The following is a 20012-nucleotide window of genomic DNA, read 5'->3' as shown; positions in this document are numbered from 1 at the left end:
GCGAACTCCGCCTTCCTCCTCAAACAGCCGTTTCGAGCGTCGGGCAGCCTCCCTCAACCGCCCCTCTCCCTCCCTCCCTCCCCGATTCCCGAGTCCCCGCCCCTGGCAAGCTGCAGCCGAGGCAAGCGATTAGCCGCCGAAGCCGACAATCAGGTTCACCCTGCGCGGCGATTGGACGACCCCCGGAGGGAGGAGGCGGGCCAGAGTTGTGGAAGGGGTGAAAGTCGTTGGTGTTTACTAGGCGTGAGGTGAGGGGGGGGGGAATTGTTGAGGAGTTGTTTTTTTTATTTATTTTAAAGGACTGCCGGGTGTTCTTCATCCTTCATCTCTCTCTTTCTCTCTTTCCCCTCCACTTTGGGGCCTGGAGCTTCCCCAGCCTCACAAGCCTCCTCAGCAATGGGGCTGCGGAAGAAGAATAAGAGCCCGCCAGTCCTGAGCCATGAGTTCGTTATCCAGAACCACGCGGACGCCGTGTCCTGCCTGGCCATGGGCCTCCTCTTGGGGCTTATGTTCGAGGTATCAGCGCTGTGTAGGGCCTGGGGGCGAGCGAGGCCGGGAGGGGGGCGGGGGGCGGTAGGGTGGTCAGCGTAGTAGCGGAGCGCGGGCTTCTCGGCTGAGGCACACCCCTTTCCTCCCCCCTCCCCCTCCTTCGCGCGCGGCCCCGCCCTTTCCCGAAATCTCGGCTCGGGCGCTTCCTTTTCCTTGGCGATTCTCACCAGCCCCCTCTACGTGTGCCCGTTCACGTTCTTCCTCTGTGCAAGGGAGGCGACGTGATCCCTGCCGGGGCCGGCTTCGCCTACCGCTCCTCCCTCCCTTCCCCCGCACGGAGTCTTTTGCTCAGATGACTCGTGAAAGCAAGCCAAGCCACATGTTAGAGACCCTCTGTCGGGAGAGGGAGGGGTGGGATATAAATTATCGGTGGTCGAACTGATAAGAAGAGCAACAACACCCCGCAACTAAATGATTTCTCGGCATAGCAGCGATAGATGCCTTTGGGTTAATATAGCACTAGATAAGGCAAAGTGGGAGGCAAAGCCCCCCCCCCGCCCCTTCCCTGAAAGTTTTGTCTTGCCTCTACTAATACAGTGGTACCTTGGTTTAAGAACAGCTTAGTTTATAAACAACTTGAATTAAAAACGCTGCAAACCCGGAAGTAGGTTTTTTTTTGCCTTGGAATGAGAACAGGTTTCGTTTCCTGTCAAGTATGATCCATTTGTAAATTGAGTCCCCTACTGCTATGGGAAAGCACGCCTTGGTTTAAGAATGCTTTGGTTTAAGAACGGACTTCTGGAACGGATTAAGTTCATAAAACAGTGGTACCTCGGGTTAAGAACTTAATTCGTTCTGGAGCTCCGTTCTTAACCTGAAATTGTTCTTAACCTGAGGTATCAGTTTAGCTACTGGGGCCTCCTGCTGCTGCCACCACGCAATTTCTGTTCTCATCCTGAAGCAAAGTTCTTAACTGGAGGTACTATTTCTGGGTAGCAGAGTCTGTAACCTGAAGCGTCTGTAACCCGAGTTACCACTGTATTCGAAATTGCCCCATCCTCCATTTTCAAGGCCAGAGAGAGAGAGAGTGTGTGTTTATAATCTGCTTGGCTGCTCTCTAGAGCTGGTCACACAGTGTTGCAATCCCAGCCTTGGCATCTATTTTCAGCACTGAAGCTCAGTTCTACAGTGTACGATAAGAACAGACCTCAGTCAGTATAAGGAATCTCAAGTTTCATTGGTTACTAAACTTTAATGAGAAGCTAGATTTGAAGGTTAGTATTTCTAGACTAGCCTTTTCCAATCTGGTTGTGTCTCTTCCAGTCAGCCAGTGCTGATGGGAGTTGTAGTACAAAACATCTGGAGGAGCACCAGTTTGAGGAGGACCAGAGCTCAGTACAGTATTTCATTTTCTGTGTTAAGCATTGTTTGTATGTGTACATTTTGAGGGACTGTCATATGTTTATGTGAGTTGGCAATCGTGTGGTATGCCAAATGCAGCTATTAGGTGTATATTTGGCATGACACCTATTATTGTAGCATTGATTATAACATAAGTATAACTGTTGATACCCCTATGCTACATTAGAAAGGGTGTATGGAGTGTTAGGGGAGCCGTAGTACCTTTGGTAGGGGACATACGCTCCTGTGATAGTTTGTCCGCAATGGGCTCAGCTGTCACCTGTGGCTCCTAGAAGCTGTCAACATGGATATACACCCCAGAAATGGCTTCAGCTGGCAGCTAAACCAGGTGTGGGTATCCGATTGGTCTCAAACCCTCAGTAAGTTAGGCTCCAGCACATAGAGCAGATGAGACCAATAGTGGGTTCAACAGTCAAGAAGGCGGTTTCTGCATGTGCTGTAGAGGGAAGTGAGGGGCACATGAGGCTTATTAACCCGGGAAGGTAGGCCATCTAGAAGAAGGAAAACTCTGATCCTAAAGCTCCATTGCCTTGTGGGATTTTGCTGGGAGAACAAAAGGCTAAGGAGTAAGCCCTACACAAATCCGGAGTGGAATTCCTAAGATGGTTGGATGGTGCCTTGTACACCTCCATCTGGCAACTCCTGCAGAGTTTGGTGCACTCCATTGTCTCTCAAAACAGATGGATGCCAACCAACATTAGAAAGCTAATAGGGTGCATGCTATTCAGAAGGAATGAGGTGTGTAAAAGTTATGGAAAGCTGTGTTAATGTGGTTGGTTGATTGCTTAAAGAATGCTTTTTGCCCCATTTGGTTCAAGCAGCAGGTAAACTAATTGTGATAAAAAGGTGTAAGATGTGTATGTTTGTTCTTTCCACATGGGATACTGTTAATATAAACAACTTAACATGCCTTTTAAGCAGTCAGGTCTCAAGAGTGGCCAAATTTACATAAGCATGTTCATCACTGGAATTTGGAAAAAGACTCAGAATTACTTTTGCACACCTTAGATTTGATATAAAATGACTGTGTCACAGTTGTGCCCTGTTTTCAAAAAATGCCATCAAACATGATAAGTAGACGTGTGCAGGCAAATCAATGAACAGTGAAGAGAGGGATATGTAGGGTTGAAAAGCCTCCCATGTGCTTTTCAAGAATTCCAGCTCAGTCTGAGGCAGTCTTAACAGCAAAGGAATTAGTAAACAGATCGGGGGAGTAAATCGGGAGAAAGGGGCAATGCTATGATACTGGAACAACATACAAATATGAATGTTGAAGGATACAGAGGAAGTTTACAGGGAGCAGCAGGGGAAGGTCAACCAATTGGGGGTTAGGGAAGAGTTGATCAGATCCAGCAACTTCCTCTCCACTGCAGTTTTTACTCTAGTCATAAAGACATGTGGATCTAGACATAACTTTAGCCCGGGGATAGGGAACTCTGGTTCTCTACATGGATGCTGAAGACCAGTAACATTTGGAGGGTTTACCTTCACTGCTCTGTTTGCATGTAATCTGGGTATTGCACAGCACTGTTATATGACAAAAGAATTGCAATGGCTAAGGTGATGGTCTGAAAATGAAGTGGTGCTTTTTTAAAATCTAAGGCCATTGTAAAAATGGGAAAGTTACAATAGGGAAATCAGTTTCTACCTTCACTCAGCAAGGTGTTTGAATTGGTCTTAGAGTAAAATACAACCAGAAGATTTGGCATAATTATGCTCATCAATATACAACTCAATGTAGTGCTAGTATGAGGAGAATTGTAGCAGACTGTTAATATAATCAGGCTGCAAACTGCAGTTGTACTCTTAGATCTGCAATACATTAAGTACAAGTGTATAGTAGACTTATGTTTATGATTGGAATTTCAGTTTTTCAAGTTGTGAATATCTTCCAGATGGAACTTGATGTTGGATTTACAGTAGCAATATAAGCATTCTAATTCAATTTATATACTTTTCTTTATTTCTGCTAATGGTGAAGGTGCAAAGATCCTCAGTGACATTCTAGCTGCAGATATTGCCTTATATTATACATCCATATACTTGTTCTTTTAACACATCTGATGCCTTAAAATGCATTTCCTTATGGAGTGTATGGTTTCCTCAAACAACCAAGTGCTACATAGTAATAAAATGATTTGTTTCCGTAAATATTTGGGCTACAAACAGGCAGAGAGTTAGGGAGGTTTTGACTTAATTGGTTAGCACTTAATTCCTTGGTGGACTGTGACCATAAGATGATACTCATTCCTGTAGGTAGAGAGTAGTTGTTGTTTTTTTGGAATGTGGAATTGTATTCTGCCTTTAGAGAGAAGCATTTTGTTTGTAGTCTCCCTATTTATTTGAGTGGAATGAATATGGCTTTAAAAACACTAAGAAAAATCCTACCATTGTCATTGGCTGTAAATCATTGCATGTGTCCTGGCATAGAAGATTCCATTTGCAATATTCAATCCAGGAAAGTTTTAAAAGAAGCCTGTTTTGGTTAGCTGCCTGTTGCTGAAGGTAGACCAGGAAAGGATACTTACCTTTGCTTCCGTGCTGTTTTGGTCTCTCTTGAGGAAATAATTTCCATCCCTGTTTCTTGAACTATCCTCTGAACAACTGTGCCTGCATCATAAAGGAGATTTGGGCCTGAATGTAATGTGCATGCTTCTGTGTATCAAAAATAAAATGGCAAGCATGTAAACATTGTATTAATGTGTATTTTGGGGATCCTTTGCCAATTTAACACTTTTTTTCTCTTAACCATGGTTCTGGGGTTGGACTCTCATGTTTCCTATCATTTTAGGCCCTGGTTTATCCTATGGTTACTCTTATTTATTTATTTATTTGTTATTGATGCCTGCACATGTTAAGCATGACTAATGCTAAGCTGGCTTTGTTCATAACAAGAACTTAGGAGCCAACGTCAAAACTTAGCTTTGGGTCCTCCTCATGATCAAACCCAGCTTAGTGTGTTAACCACGTTTTACATCAGTTGTAGACATAATGACTAACTGTGAGTAAAACTCACAGGAGTGAGGATTTGCACATCAGAGAGCACAATCTTGTGACTCTGATCTCTTAAGGGACTGTCAGTGTTACATCAGTGTCAGCCCTTGGTATGGCCCAATTTTAAACTTGGTGATATAATCCTAGACCAGTGAATGTTTACCATCTCTGATGCATATAAATATAATAAGACTGAAAGCCAGAAAGTTGTGTGTTAAAACAAAGGATAAAAACTTTACAGTGGCAGCTTTTAGTAAACATGTAAGTGATGTAAGCGCTTGCTAATTTGCCTTCTGTTTTAAATTTTAGGTTACAGCCAAATATGCCATTATGTTTATTACTGTTCAGTACAATGTTACATACACCACAGGTAAGAGTAAAACAAAATCATCTGCATGGCTGGCCATTGATTTAAGCAATAAAACACTGATACATCTCATGCCAATTATTTACAGTGCAATCCTGTGCATGCTTACTCAGAAGTAAGTTCTGTTGAGTGCAGTGGGTCTTACTCCTTAGTTTGTATAGGATTGCAGCCTTCATTTATAATCTTTTTGAGTCTGCAGTACAGCCTGATCCTATGCATGTATATGTCTTTGAGGCTGTAAAACATTAACAAGTTCACTGACTTAAAAATGCAAGAGAGAAGACTTTCTTTTAAATTCCTTTAATCCTAGATAGCCCATACTCCTAAGTCTTGAATTGTTATCCAGTTATTTCTTGAAGAATTCATCATAGAAATCTAAGACATTAGAAATTAGCCAGACACTGGGCGCACTTTGCAACTGGTGCCGGTCCAATTGCGACCAAGTGGAGATCTCTGGATGCCAGGTTAGCAACTGATATCTCCATCTGGCTGGCCCCTCCAGCTTTCTTAACAGGTAAGCAGAAGAGCTTATTTATTGCATTTATATCCCACCTTTTTCTCCAAGGAGTACATGGTTAATTCACCCCCCTCCTCAGTTAATCCCTGCAATGACCCTTTTAGGTAGGTTAAGAGACTGTGACTGGCCCAAGGTCACCTAATGAGTTTCCTGACTAAGTGGCGATTTGAACCCTAATCTCCCAGGTCCTAGTCCGACACTAACCACTATACCATACTGACTTCCTAGAGTACTTCTGCTAAGGGGAAGCTATATAAATTACATCCGGAAATAAAAAGGAGGAAAGTAAAATGTCACTTACAGAAGGATCTGAAATACTTTCCTTGAAGCTTGAATTTGTTTTATTCTGGATTATTTGATGTTTTAATGTGTTGTAAATCAATTTGAGATTTTTTTCTTTAAAATATAAAGTGGTATTGAACTGAAAATAATAATAAAATGAAGGATAAACAACAAACACCACCGGGAGAAATAGTGCCTAGATATTGTTGTGGTGACCACAACCTAGGCTAAAAGTGCCATTTGGAGATTTGCTTATGAGTTTCTAAAACTGATCTAAGATAAGCAACATTGATGAAAACCATTTTTGTTTTCTTTTATTGCCTAATGGTTTTCCAAGTGCACTCTATACAGCTGGATTCTGTTGTAATAATAAGATGTTATGCATTTCAGATGAGAGGCCTGAGCCGGTACATTTCTATGAGTATGGTCCAAAAGACGTGGCCACCATCTTTTTCTACATGCTTATAGCCATTATTCTTCATGCAGTGATTCAGGAATACATACTAGATGTAAGTTGACCATTATTAGCTGGGTGTACATATTTTGGGTTTGATAAGTTCTTAGCTCTTAAGATGGCTTTCTAAATAATACATCTAGTACTTGTCATGAAGTACTTGATATTCGGTGCCAGAAATCAACCAACTGTTCATTCAGTGAGTCACTGCAAGGCTTGCTAGAGCAGGGGTTGGGGATCTGTGGCTCGTCAGAATCTGACTCCTATAAGGCCTCGCCAGCATGGCCAAGGATGAGGGGAGTTGGAGTCCATCAACACCTGGAAGCCCACAGCTTCCCTGTCTCTGGGTAAGAGACTTCTCTTACTGTCCTCTCATTGCTGAGCCAGAAAATTGATTCTTTGTCAGTCAAGAAGAGATACTAGTACCAGTAACCATATTGTAGGCATGCTTGGCCACCATTCCAGTGGAACTTGCCTATTACCCTTTCTAGCTATACAGTATGTCATAAGCTGTACATATTGGGCTCTGCACCGTGTGAGGTTCAGTAGCCAGTATGGGGCACAGCATGTTACATTTTTACAAACACTTGAGTATTAGGGCTACTCTGATAGGGTAGAATTGCTGTGGATGATAGTCATATTGCTGACCTGGCTAATAAGGCTAAAAGTCCAATTTATAGCCTTATTGCATTGGAATACAAATAGAGAAGATAAGATAAGCACTGACGTTGTGCTGATATTAGATTATCCAGATAGCGTAATCAGTACAGAAAAACACCCACTTCCTAACTCATGTAAACTCTTGCTCATGTTTTTGTTTTTTAATTTCTAGAAAATTAATAGACGTCTCCACTTGTCAAAAACAAAGCATAGCAAATTCAACGAATCAGGGCAACTAGCAGTTTTCTACTTGTTTTCATTTGTCTGGGGAGCCAGTATTTTGTCTGCAGTAAGTAAGTCAAGTTATCTTTCTAGAATTTCTTCAACATACATGTTAGCACAAAATATATGATCACTTCTTTTACCTGTATATTTCTCCCCATTAGGAAGAATTCACTACCAATCCAACTTTGTTGTGGAAAGATTACCCTCATTCTCGAATGTTGTAAGTGTTGTTCTTGTGTTCCTTCATCTGATTTTAGTGGATATTGCTTTACTTGTTCAATTAACTTTCTGATGTTCTTCAGGTTGAATACATCCCTGCTGTGTCTAATCTCCAATCATAGTTTTATACATTTGTGTTATCACGTCCCCCTCAGTTGCGTTTCTCTCTCTCCAGAAGCTAATATATATGAAAAAAAATTAACCTTCCTTTTTTAAGAAATTGTAACAGTCGCTGGTCTACTTTAGTTGCATCTCTTGTGACTCTGTTATGTTCTCTTGAATTGGGGGACAGGGGATAAGACTAACCCTCTTCAACCATTCATTTTGAATGAATGAAGAGGGCAGCAGGTATATATACAAGTCCCATCTGCAATGTCCCCTTCCCTATAATACACTTAAAATTTCCCCCTACACAATCTGTGTCATGCATTCTTTTGAATATCTGAATATTCATCCTAGATTTATATAATAGTTTACAATATTTGCTGATATATTTACCAGTATTTGAAATTATGTTTGACTTTGCAAATAGAATCCATTTGCAGTCAACCAAGATCTTTCCTAATGCAAGCAGTTTAGACTCCATTATGTATGTAGGATTGTACATTAGTTTTCATTTAGGCTGAATTTAGTCTGCTGTTCCATTGTCCAGTCAACTGTGAAGCTCTTCAGAGGGGCTTGGGATTTTACTGCCCTTCCTATTTCATTGTCTGTTTCACACCCATATCTTGATAGTTTATTTAAAAAACCCCAGTACAAATGTAGATCCAAGTGGGATCTACTGCCAGTGTAGTGACAGCTATTTTTGGTTGCCAACACCCTGTCCCCAATTCCTTGTCCATAAGAGGAGGGATCTTCTTATCCAATGGTTGCTATGCTTTTCAGGAACATTTGAAAGACTATGCCAATTAAGTGCGGCCTGCATATTGAGATTGCATTTGTCAGGCTACAGTATGTGGTAGAGTGCCCTTGCTATCTTTCACTTGTATACATAATATTTAAACATTCATTAAAATAAAATATTAGGGAGTTTTTCTGTGAATGTTGAGTGTTGCAGATTAATTTAATCAAGAAAGTCAAATTGTATGAGCAAGGTCTACATTCTTGACTGACTTTGCTAACAAAGCAAAAAAATACGGTTGCAATATTTCTCTCCCCTTCTGCCTTGGGGGCAAGTGCCTTTCCCCTACAGCAAAGGAGCATTCCAGCTTCAGCTGATGCTTAGTTATAGGAATTAAAACCCCTTTGCTCAGCAATAGCTGAAGAAGCTTCCCTCTCCCCACATATTTCTCTTTGGAGAGTATATCAGCTTCAGCTGATACTGGGTGGTGGCAGGCAAAAAAACTCCCATGGAACTTTCTTTGCCCTGGAGCCTGGTAAGGGTGATGTCATGGGCTGGCTGGATGCAGAGGAATGGTGGGAGTAACCATTGATGGGACGATGAGCAGTCAGAGGGAGAATGCTAGGAAGAGAAGCTGTTGGAAGCTGAAGAGGTAACATGGTTTAGTGAGCTAGGAGAGTCTGTTGCAGAGGGAAGTCCAGAATCAGAGGCAGAAGCTGAAGCATGGGAGGAGGGAGGTGAAGAGGCAGAGATGAACTAGGCTGGTGAAGAGTCACAGGTGTCTCCCTCTCCTGCTGTGACACGCTCTGTCCCCCCCTGGTCTCCCAGAATCAGATGAAGCATGAAAGGGGCAAAGGGAGGCGGAGACTTTCAGTCTCAGCGACTGATCCCTTGGGCAAGATTTACCGGGGATGAGCTGCTGTACTCATTAGGCCTGACACTTTGCCAAGTCTGTACAGATTGTGTTATTGCTAATAAAGAGTTAACTCCAACTTGCATGGTGTGCTTTACTGCCAGCTTGCTCATGCTACGTTGTCCCAGGCAATCCCTGCCCTGCCTTCCTTCCAGCATGAGAACTGGAAGGTTACTGAAACTGTTTGGATTATCTCCATGACATGAAAGTTAGAAAGAAGGCACATTGTTCACTAGATAGCAGAGTCGAAATTGGCCTGGTGAGTGTAATGGTTGAATGAGGTAGGTTAACACTGTTTTTGAATTTTTAATTATTTTGTGTGTGTGTTTAGTTTTCAGGTTAAATTCTTCTATATCTGCCAAATTGCCTATTGGCTTCATTCACTGCCAGAACTGTACTTCCAAAAGATTCGAAAGGTATGAGTTGCAATTTCACCATATTTTTATTGTTAATATTGTACCATATAAAAACTTTAGGCCAAAAACAGCAAACTAGATCTTGGGTACAAAGAGAATGGTGGGTGTTCCAAATAAGGAGAAGTTTGAATGAAATGGGGAAAACTTAACGTTGCTGCCCTCCCTTTCCAGAACCCAAGAAAATAGCACTGGAAGACATTGTGAAGACAAAATGACACAGTTAATGCCTGCAACTCAATCTGCATTTCTTAATTTAAGTATGAAGAACAATGAAAGATCACACAGCTTGTGCAGTTGTTTCTTTTGTCTTTTTAAAGTGTAACATGTCTCCTTTTCCTCTTTCATATAATTCTAGGAAGATATTCCTAGACAGTTGTACTACATCTGTCTTTATATTGTTCACATATCCGGTGCCTACATTTTGAAGTAAGTACAGGCGTCCCCCCACTTACACGGGGGTTACGTTCCGGGGCCCCGCATGCATAATTGAAATTGGGTAAAGTGGGGAGCACCCCACCTTAATAGAAAGGGAGGGACAGAGAGAGAGAGTGGGTGAAGTGACTCCAGAGTAAGGAGGCTTGGAAGTTGGCACTCTCCCCCATGGAGAGGCAGTAGTGAGGTGGACTGGGTGAGCATCAGGGGAACAAGGCTGGGCTAGGCAAGTTGGCTTCCTCCCCTCCTCCTGCTGCCCAATCCAAAATGCAAGCAAGGTCTGGAAGAGAAAAAGCAGGTACCTCATTCCCCAGCGGGGGGTTGGGGCACTCAGTATGTGCAGGCTCCATCCCAAGACTGCCAAGCCATCCCGGCTGTGGCATCTGGCTGCAAACCAGGCAAAGGGGTGAGAAGGGCAGCTGAGAGCAACTGCCACTGGGCATGTTGTCTTCCCACCACCTGTGCTGCCTCCATGTTCCAGTGCTGCTGTGCTGCAGCCCAGACAGGGAGGCAGGTGGACAGTCCCAGGAGGCTGAGTGTTTGCGTTGGCCTGGCCAAAAGGCAGGCAAGCAAGCAGTCAGGTGAGCAAACAAGCAGGCGATCAGCTCCCTGCACGCTGGGAGGACTCTATGCAGTCTGCTCCCCTTCAGCTGCTTCAAGGGTTCAAATTTGCTGTGGCCTTTCCCTTGTTCTGGTAGTAGCCCCGAGCAAGGGAAAGCCCGCTTTATTTAGCTGTGACCCATGTAAAAACAGTTGTGCTCAAGTGGGGTGTGCTTAAGTGGGGGGGGTGCCTGTATCTATAAACTTTGTATTTTATAGCATGCAAAGTAAATGTGTCTAAACCCTACTACCTATATGTTGTATAAGGATAATGACACAATTGGGAAACAGTGGTTAGATAATTTGATCTTAGCTGAGCTGGGATTTGAAAACAGATTTTTCTGTAGCAAAACAAACCGTACTGTAACTAGACCATGCATTGGCCTAATAGTTACTGATATCTTGAACTGTGTTAATATATTGAGGAATATATTTATTTTTAATATTTCAGTCTGCATCGCTTGGGCTTAATTTTGCTGGTACCGCATTACCTTGTGGAACTTATTTTTCATGCCTCACGCCTTTTCTACTTCAGTGATGAGAATAAGCAAAAAGGGTAATTTCTATTTATTATTACTGTTACTATTATGAAATTAACTTTTAATTTTCTCCCTCTACCCCTTTCTTTTACCCCTCACCCTTTTCTGCTACCAACATAATAGCATTTGGTTTGGGACCAGGTTATTTCACTAGTTGTGTGCATCTATTTGGGCCTCCTGGGTCTTAAGAGCAGCCTTGGAGGCCCTGTTCTCTAGTTTGCCATTGCGAAAGAGCAGGTTGGTAGTTCCTAAGTGAAGGCCTTTTTCAGTGGTGGTCCCGTATCTATAGAATTTCTTCCTCCAAGATTCAAAGGAATCTCAGGGCTTATATGTTCCTCTTCTTCCCATCTTATACAATGAGCTGTCTTTTGCAGCTTTAAAATATTGCATGTGTACAGCAGGGTTACCCTGTGCCACATGATGCAAGTTTTTGAAACTTTTATTGCAGAAGTAATATGATGTGGAAAGCGCCACTCAGTGGAAAACACTGCTATACAGCAGATTCCTTGAGAATAATTCAATGTTATGTTATGTTGATTGTTCCATCAACTCAAGTTTTTCAGCTTGCCAGATGGAACAATCCCCCTCCTCCACCCCCTGTGTGCTGTTCTAGGTTTCTCTAGTCTTACCCCTAGATTCAATTTGCTGGAGTGCATGGAGGATGGATGAAAGCCCCATTGCACAAGTGGAAGTCCTTGCGGGGGCTTCCGATGATGGGATCTGTTAGATGCCCTTTCTAAGCAGCTATTTAGGATAATTATCAGTACAGTATTCAGGAAACTTAAAATCTGGTAATTTGGATTTGAGACCTGTCAGGAGTAAGCATGGGCCAATGGTATCAAATAGTATGGGAAACAGCCTTATTAGAAAAACTAACCAATAAACTGAAACTGACATGGGGACAAAAACAATTAGGAAGAAAAAAGGGGAGGGGGTGGGGTCAGGTGGTTATGCTTCTATTCTTCTACTTAGTGGGGGGGGTGACAGCGTTACTTGTATGGGTTTTCTTAATATTCACTAGTTGTATTTCTTTGGTGGTGAAAGTGGTTGGGGTGGCTTAGGGTGTGGTTGGTTGTCTTTGGTTGGCTGTAGTGAGAATTTGGCGGTGGGGATTGAGTGTGTATTTTTGAATCAGGTTAGCCAGATTGATTCGTATGCTGTCGGCGGATTCTTGTCATTGTTTTGTTGTGCTGTGTATGTGATAAAGGGGAACCATACCATGATGAATGCATCTTCTATAAACCAATTCATGAACCAAGAACTTGTACATTGACCACTGATAATGAAACACGTTTTAAATATTTTCCCACATTTATTATGCTATTTTTGTGATATACAAATGACGTGAGAACTTGGTACTGTATACTTGTTTGTATAACATTATTCTTGTTTATAAGACCCAGGTTTTTTAAAAAATCTGGTAATTTAGGGCGTTCATGAAGCAACTGATTTGGGGGGGAAATACTTACTGTGAATTTCTTTTCAGATTTACCCTCTGGGCTCTACTGTTCATATTGGCTCGCCTTCTGACTCTAACTTTGTCAGTTCTCACATTTGGATTTGGTCTGGCAAGAGCAGAAAATCCTGGCTTTTCCATAGCAGAAGGAAACTTCAACATACTAACTCTTAGGTATAGTGAATTTGACAAATGGCAAAGAACTAGCTATTTTTGCGGGGAAATGTACTGTTGGTTTTTTTATTATTGCTCCTTTAAATATTACATTTATTAAGTTGATAGGTAATTTGTGAGATATCTGAAATCTATCTTAATTGATCAAGCGGGACCTCGCACGAAAATGTTGCAATCTTGAGTTCTTCTGTTCAGGATTTCATCCACTCCATTCTTTTTCTGTTCTTAACCCCCCCCCCCCCAGTAGATAGCCAGCATTCAATGCCCACTAAGTATGCTCAGCCCCACCCCCTTTATTTTTGGTCCCCTTCCTGGGTTCAGGGTGGGAAGGATAAACACAACAGTACTCAATGCCAGCTATGGTAAATTATGGAATATGCCCTTTGATTTATAGGCAGCTGTTGCTTCTGTCCCAGAAAATTGGGAATATTCTCCTTATTTGGAGTTTGCTGGTAGCTTCTTCTTGTGCAAGCGCAGAAAGATATAAATCAGAAGTACATGGAATAGTGTTAGATAGCAAAAGTATATATGAATTGCTGTTTTGACATAAATAAGTTCCAGCCATTTCAGCATTCTGTCTCCAGCAGTGACCAGCCTGGCATCTCTGACAAGTTCATTCTCTGCTTGAACAAGAGGGATATTGCTCCATATTTGTTAGGTCTATTGTACTTGGAAACAGGAGGGATATTGCTCCATATTTGTTAGGTCTATTAATAGTTATTATCCATATCACTCAGAAACATCAAGTTGCTTCTAAAAGCACAAGAAAGTGACATCCCTCTTAACAAAGGTGCGGTTGCATGTCATGAGTAATTTTTATTTCTTCAGTACTCCATAAATGTAGATCATTTCAAACATGCTTGCCTCCAACATAACTTGAGCCAATTTAATGCATTATTTCTAAACTTTTCGTATTTATTGTTCAGTGCTTGTAGTTGTATTAATTTCCATATAACATTTTTCAACTTACTAGAATTAGCTGTCTGGCTGCAATCTGTTTGACCCAAGCTTGGATGATGTGGAAATTCATTAATTTCCAATTAAAGAAATGGAGGGAGCATATTCAGAATCAAATTCCTAAGAAAACAACAAACATAAAGGTTAAACCAACAAGGAAAGAGTCATCCAAAGGTAGGTATATTCCTTATACTGATATACTGCTATCAGTCACAAAATATAACTGCCACATTGGCATGTTGTTCTAAACCATGGTTTACTGGGATAAACATGAGCTGGAGTGAGTGTCTGGCTTATGTGCTTCCCCTCACCCTTTCCTGGTAGAACATTTGACTTCATTTACTTTTCCAGTTTGGCAGTGTTTTACATCATATCCCTTAATCTCAATTTGTTGTGGGAAAATCCACTATCAAGGTTTAACTCAAGTATGGTTGGTTTAGATAAGCTTCATAACTCTTGGTTCAAAGTTGGCTTGTTTTGAAATTAAGGTGGGGGGAGAGCTTGGGCTCATTTAGCTCATGCACATTGCAGTAAACATATGATCCAATAATTATTATTAAATTTTTATCCCACCCTGCCTCCTGAAGGAGTGACCTCTTCCCAAATTCAGTGGCTTATTTTACTCCTGAAAAGTGCACAGTGCCACTGTTCAAAGTTATGGGAGAGGCTTGGGAAACAGGAGTGTTCCTCCTCTCTTATAGCTCCTAACAAAGACACTGTACAGTGGTGCCCCGCAAGACGAACGCCTCGCAAGACGGAAAACCCGCTAGACGAAAGGGTTTTCCGTTTTGGAGGCGCTTCGCAAAACGAATTTCCCTATGGGCTTGCTTCACAAGACGAAAATGTCTTGCGAGTTCCTGCGGGTTTTTTTTTCCTCCCCCCCCCTTTTCTAAGCCGCTAAGCCGCTTATCAGCTGATCCGCTAAGCCAATAAAAGCCGCTAATAGCGCTAATCCGCTAAGCCGTCAATGGGCTTGCTTCGCAAGACGAAAAAACCGCTAGACGAAGAGAATCGCGGAACGGATTCTTTTCGTCTTGCGAGGCACCACTGTACCAGAGGAAGAAGTGGGACTTTTCAGAAGTAAGATCTTTGAAACTCTTTCATTTTCCCCATCTTTTTGCCCCAGCGCTTTAATGGAGTGGAATCTCCTTCTCTCCTCTGCTGAGTGCCTGTGTGATTATCTGGTGAACCTAAGTGTGCTACCTGTAAGGTCTGTTTAAGTGTGTTTTTGCCATGCCCACTACTGACATGAAGGCTTCAATCCTCATTGAAGCCTCAGGCTGAAAAAGGTTGGCCACACCTGCACTAAAGGTTAGCATGATTTGTATATGTAGCAATTGATGGCTGAATGTGCAATATTATAGTGGCAGCTTCCAGTGAAAAGCGTGTTACTTGCTTGGTTTCTTAGCACTGGAGTTGGTGTGTTATAGAATGTAATTTAGGGACGCGGGTGGCGCTGTGGGTAAAACCTCAGCGCCTAGGACTTGCCGATCGTCAGGTCGGCGGTTCAAATCCCTGTGGCGGGGTGCGCTCCTGTCGCTCGGTCCCAGCACCTGCCAACCTAGCAGTTTGAAAGCACCCCCGGGTGCAAGTAGATAAAATAGGGACCGCTTAGTAGTGGGAAGGTAAACGGCGTTTCCGTGTGCTGCGCTGGCTCGCCAGATGCAGCTTGTCACGCTGGCCACGTGACCCGGAAGTGTCTGCGGACAGCGCTGGCTCCCGGCCTCTAGAGTGAGATGAGCGCACAACCCTAGAGTCTGTCAAGATTGGCCCGTACGGGCAGGGGTACCTTTACCTTTACCTTTACCTTTAGAATGTAATATGCTCAGTCCATTCATCTTGCTGTAGAGACAGAGTATACCTTGTTGGCTAAGTCTAAAGCAAACTTCATCTAGGGCTGCAGCGTGGTGTATGCTTAACATGTTAAGTGGACTGAATGAAGCTTATTTCTGAGTATACTGATTTGTATTGGATTGCACTATTAGTTGTGTTTAAATCCCTGATTTAACTTGGGTTGTGTACCTTTGATTATGAAAGTATCTGATCCAGTGGAGTCCTCTTGTGAGCAGAAAAAGGATTCGCACGCTCTTTGGTGATTCTCCTCCTGCAGCCCTGGGTGCTGCCTCCCAACTATCAGAATGTTTTGGAGCAAATATTGGGGGAACAGGGAAGCTGTATGGGGAAATAGGAATATCCACCTACCTTTCTTCCAAATTTATCCTTGAGTTGGAGATGGGGAGTCTAGCAGTTTGGTAAGGTGAAGCTTGGGATATTTGCTGGAAGAATGGTTCTTCAAAGGACTATGCCATGACATGTTCAGAGGGGAGAATTTTCAATAAGTTGCAGAGGTGGGTAGCAGAAGAAAGTGACAAAGGAACTGAGATTATTTATGACATATGTAATAGAAGGTACCCAGTATAAAACTTGGATGTTTAAGTAATAATCCAAGTCTAATCCTGACAGGTTAGGAGATTACAATATTGTGTTTATACAAATTGGTGTTGCATTAATCTTCTCTTTTTATTGCAGCTAACTTTGTCAATGGAGCAGTAAAATTTGAAGAGGGTACATCACCTAGAAAAAGAAAATCAAAAATGTTATGAGGAGCATAGAACGTAAAAGCAACCTTTTAATTGAAGACTTTGGTGATTAATGAAAATGTTCCATTACCAGAGTTGTGTTCACTAAAGGACTCTGGTTGAAATAATATATTTTAAAAATTCATCAAAACAAAGTTATGGTGAGAACACTGTACTTCAACATGAGTTTTAGCTTATTTAACCTAGATGCTCAATCTCCACTATTAATTTCAGTCTTTGAAAAATTATTTGTCTTACTCTTGAATGTAAGTACAAATCCTTCAATGCTGTGGAAGGCTTATAAATCAGACATTGCTTTTATTTGAAGCTTTAAAATATAATTAATATTTCATTTAAGTATAAAGCTTTTAGAAACTTTAATTTCTGGACTTGGGCGGGAAGTTGTGTTAGGGGTTTTTCATTTTGTTTTTTAAGAAAATGTTTTGCACACTATTCTCAAACTGTCTGAAATGTCTATTCAGAAGTAATTCCAGATGGCTTTCCTATTTTAAAAGTTCATAATTTGGATAACTATGGTTAAACACAGTGTTTAAGGAAAGAGAATAAAATCAATTAATATCTTCATCTTGGAAAACTGCTAGTTCATTTGAGGCCACAGGCCACACTGTGTATTTGAAAATGACTGTGAAGGCAGTCTATTAAGGCAGATTTTGCTGAATTGGTCTCCTGAATTACCTAATACGAAACCCCACATAGCTGGCTTTATTTATATATAAAAAACATGGCTTCTTGAAGTCCTGAAAAGTAAGTTTCAAAACTAAATCTTCTTCACATGGTGCTTAAGTTTGATTTATGTTGGTTTAGATACAATTAACTGTTTCATGAATCTAAAAATGAATGCTTAATGAGCAGAGCCGCATATCATTTCAGATTTAAGTCAGATTTCTTGTATTATGTAGTATAACAAACAACCAATATTTTTTTCTTATTTCAAAACAAGCTGAACCTGGCTCTTCAATGTCATAAACAGACACTTCATCAGTGGTTAGTATAACAGATGTGCATAATCACTAAATAGCACAGCTGTGTGATAAAATATCCAATTATAATTAAGGTTTAGAAAAATGGTTAACCTTTCAAGAGAAGCATTGTAAAACCCAAAGAGCTTACTAGACTCTTGCAGCTGGCTTCCAGAAGTCCAGTGTTACTTCTTTTACTTTGACCAAGCTGAATTTTATGTCATCATGCAGGTTTTTAAACTCCTTACTGATTGAAGTATCTTTGTCATGCAGCATGGAGGGCAGTTGCAGCTTGAGTAAAAATAATTTTGAAGCCCCACTGGGTTCACTGAACTGCTTTCAGGGCACTGTTTTCAGGCTTCCATTTAGAAACTTCTTCCCTTTCTGCTTTCCCAGGCTATTTTCTAGAGAAGTAGGAAGTGAAATATTTTCTGTAAATGAGACAAATGGAAACATAGTCTGCAATCCTGAAAGCACATTCTAAGCTCTGTACTTTAGAGTGAGCAAGTAAGCAGTAAGAGCCTCTGCCCTTTATATGTGCTGTTGGTTGTGCTATATAGGAATTTTGTGAAATCTATATAATTATATTAATATTTAATTGTGGTTTTTCCTACTATTCATTTGGATTCTGTAAAAGCATTAACACAATTTGCTTAAATGTTCCAAGCTGATTAAAGTCTGTAAGACACTATAAAAATTTGATCCATATACTATTGAAAGTCTTGCTGGTTACAAACATAGTTTGTATCTAGTAGCCCCATACCAACCACCAGACATTGCCATAAGCACAATTTTCTCCTACTTGGTTCATTCCCAGAGTGCATGGAGTTGTCTTAACTCTGCACTCAGCTGGGAAGCTATCACATGCACAAAAGCTCTGTACTTATTTAAAGCAACTACACTTAAAGCCTTTGATGGGGAAAAATGCTTAAAACAGATGCCTCAAGTACCTTCATTAGAAACACAATGGCAGGGTCATCAGATAGCAGGGATGTCCCTGTTTCATACACAAACTGTATGATAAATTAAATCACAGTTAGCTATTACAGCTCACTGAGTTGTTTTTAATGTTCACACAAACACATATTTAATAAGAAAGGTTTGCTACCATGTGCTATATATCAGGAGAACCATCTACTGTGACATTGGCAAACCATTTTCTTATGATTGGTTCAGAAATCAATCTGCATCAGTCCTGTGATGAAATCAAACCTCACTTCTGACCACGCTTCTGTGACAAACAAGTGACAAATCATTCTTTATTTCTCATTAACAGTCAATTAAACCATTGTCACATGTTCTTTGATGTTGCTACATAGATAAAATCATTCAATAGGAGATTTTTTGGTATGTTGTATGCAAATGTATGCAAATGTTATTCAGGATTTGAGCCCATTTTTCTTGTTTCCCAACTTGTTTCTGTGTGCAGATTATAGGAATTTGTCTGACTTCTCACAATCCTGTATATTTCTACTGAAGATGTTTACCATTGAACTAGAATATATTTTTTTATGATTTTAATAAAACTTGTTTGTATATTGATGAATGCCTCATTTGATAAAAGTAACTTCTAAGCAGTTTTGATGAAAATATTGTTTCCTGATTTTAGTGTTCAGTGCTGCTTGCAATATTATGTTTTTTTGAACAACTTGCTTATAGTTCTGGACTATTATGTAACAGGGGAGGCCAAAGGCCAGTTACACTATTACATCCTAAGGATGATAGCTGTGGACACTGTGGGTTTACAGGTTGAAGTCTGTACTGTCTAAAATGTTTTATGTTAGCTAATTTCAAACAGCTTTCTTAAATAAATGGCAAACCTAGAACTTTAACACAATATGTATGTACTGTATCAATAATGGAAAAGGTAGTGGTTATGGCATTTGAATTTGTGGAGTCTATCCACTGTTCCATATTGGGAACTATGTTTCATATTCGTGAAAAAATATGGTTCAATAACTGCATAGTGGCCAGAAATAAATTGCAAACATGCACCTATAAATCTTCTAAGCCTCTACACTGACAGATTTCTTTGTCTCTTTTTTCCCCCCAGAAAGCCAAACTTTTTGGTTATAGTTTTAACTGAATGTTACCTTAAATGTGTGTGGATAGTTGTGTGCGTGTACACCTGATATCTGTATAATGGAAAGAAAATGTCATTCTGTTGCGGCATGAAAGGAATTGAAAATTGAGTATCATACTGCCCTGTGTCATTGCACCACACTAATTGATGTTTTATGTACTATCAAATGCATTAAATAAAAAGTGTGCCTTTGCCTTAGGATACTTTTGTTGAGTTTTGAAACTTAGTCTGTTGAAGTATTGCTGTGGGAGAACTTGATGCACAGGTGGCTTGGCACTGATTTACTGCCAGTTGAGAGATGATGGAGAAATTCGTGTTTGAGAAATCTGTGTCTGGTGTATATGTGGGCTTCTGTTTTTTAAAACATTGTTTGAGCACTCCAACTTGTATATCTGAATTACTGCAGTCTGCAA

The 20012-nt window shown here is 41.0% G+C and overlaps 1 protein-coding gene across 2 annotated transcripts; it reads left to right on the top strand.

The window, feature by feature from the left end:
• The first annotated feature begins 116 nt into the window (after positions 1–116).
• LOC307217823 (translocating chain-associated membrane protein 1-like 1) lies at positions 117–19800 on the top strand. 2 transcript variants are annotated; one of them, XM_079979766.1, is made up of 12 exons: positions 117–248; positions 368–516; positions 5215–5275; positions 6462–6580; positions 7358–7474; positions 7572–7630; positions 9715–9799; positions 10155–10225; positions 11283–11387; positions 12857–13000; positions 13974–14131; positions 16487–19800. In XM_079979766.1, exons 2-12 carry the CDS (start codon positions 397–399, stop codon positions 16558–16560), a joined length of 1113 nt encoding a protein of 370 aa, XP_079835892.1. In that variant the 5' UTR covers positions 117–248; positions 368–396; the 3' UTR covers positions 16561–19800. The 2 variants fall into 2 exon arrangements, with proteins under 2 accessions (XP_079835892.1, XP_079835891.1); XM_079979765.1 differs by lacking the exon at positions 117–248 and having other exon boundaries at positions 255–516.
• Positions 19801–20012: the final 212 nt, after the last annotated feature.

Source organism: Podarcis cretensis (genome assembly GCF_951804945.1).
Source record: "Podarcis cretensis genome assembly, chromosome: 6".
In the NCBI taxonomy this organism is placed as follows: Eukaryota; Metazoa; Chordata; class Lepidosauria; order Squamata; family Lacertidae; genus Podarcis; species Podarcis cretensis.
The sequence above is the reverse complement of the archived record's forward strand: the minus strand, read 5'-3'. Positions and strand labels throughout refer to the sequence as shown.

What these genes read in the sequence shown, in the direction of transcription:
- LOC307217823 (XM_079979766.1), top strand. Translation starts at nt 397, where the DNA reads ATGGGGCTGCGGAAGAAGAATAAGAGCCCGCCAGTCCTGAGCCATGAG. An exon ending in TCTTGGGGCTTATGTTCGAG is followed by an intron (nt 517 to 5,214) that starts GTATCAGCGCTG and finishes TTTAAATTTTAG; the next exon opens with GTTACAGCCAAATATGCCAT. An exon ending in TTCAACATACTAACTCTTAG is followed by an intron (nt 13,001 to 13,973) that starts GTATAGTGAATT and finishes TCAACTTACTAG; the next exon opens with AATTAGCTGTCTGGCTGCAA.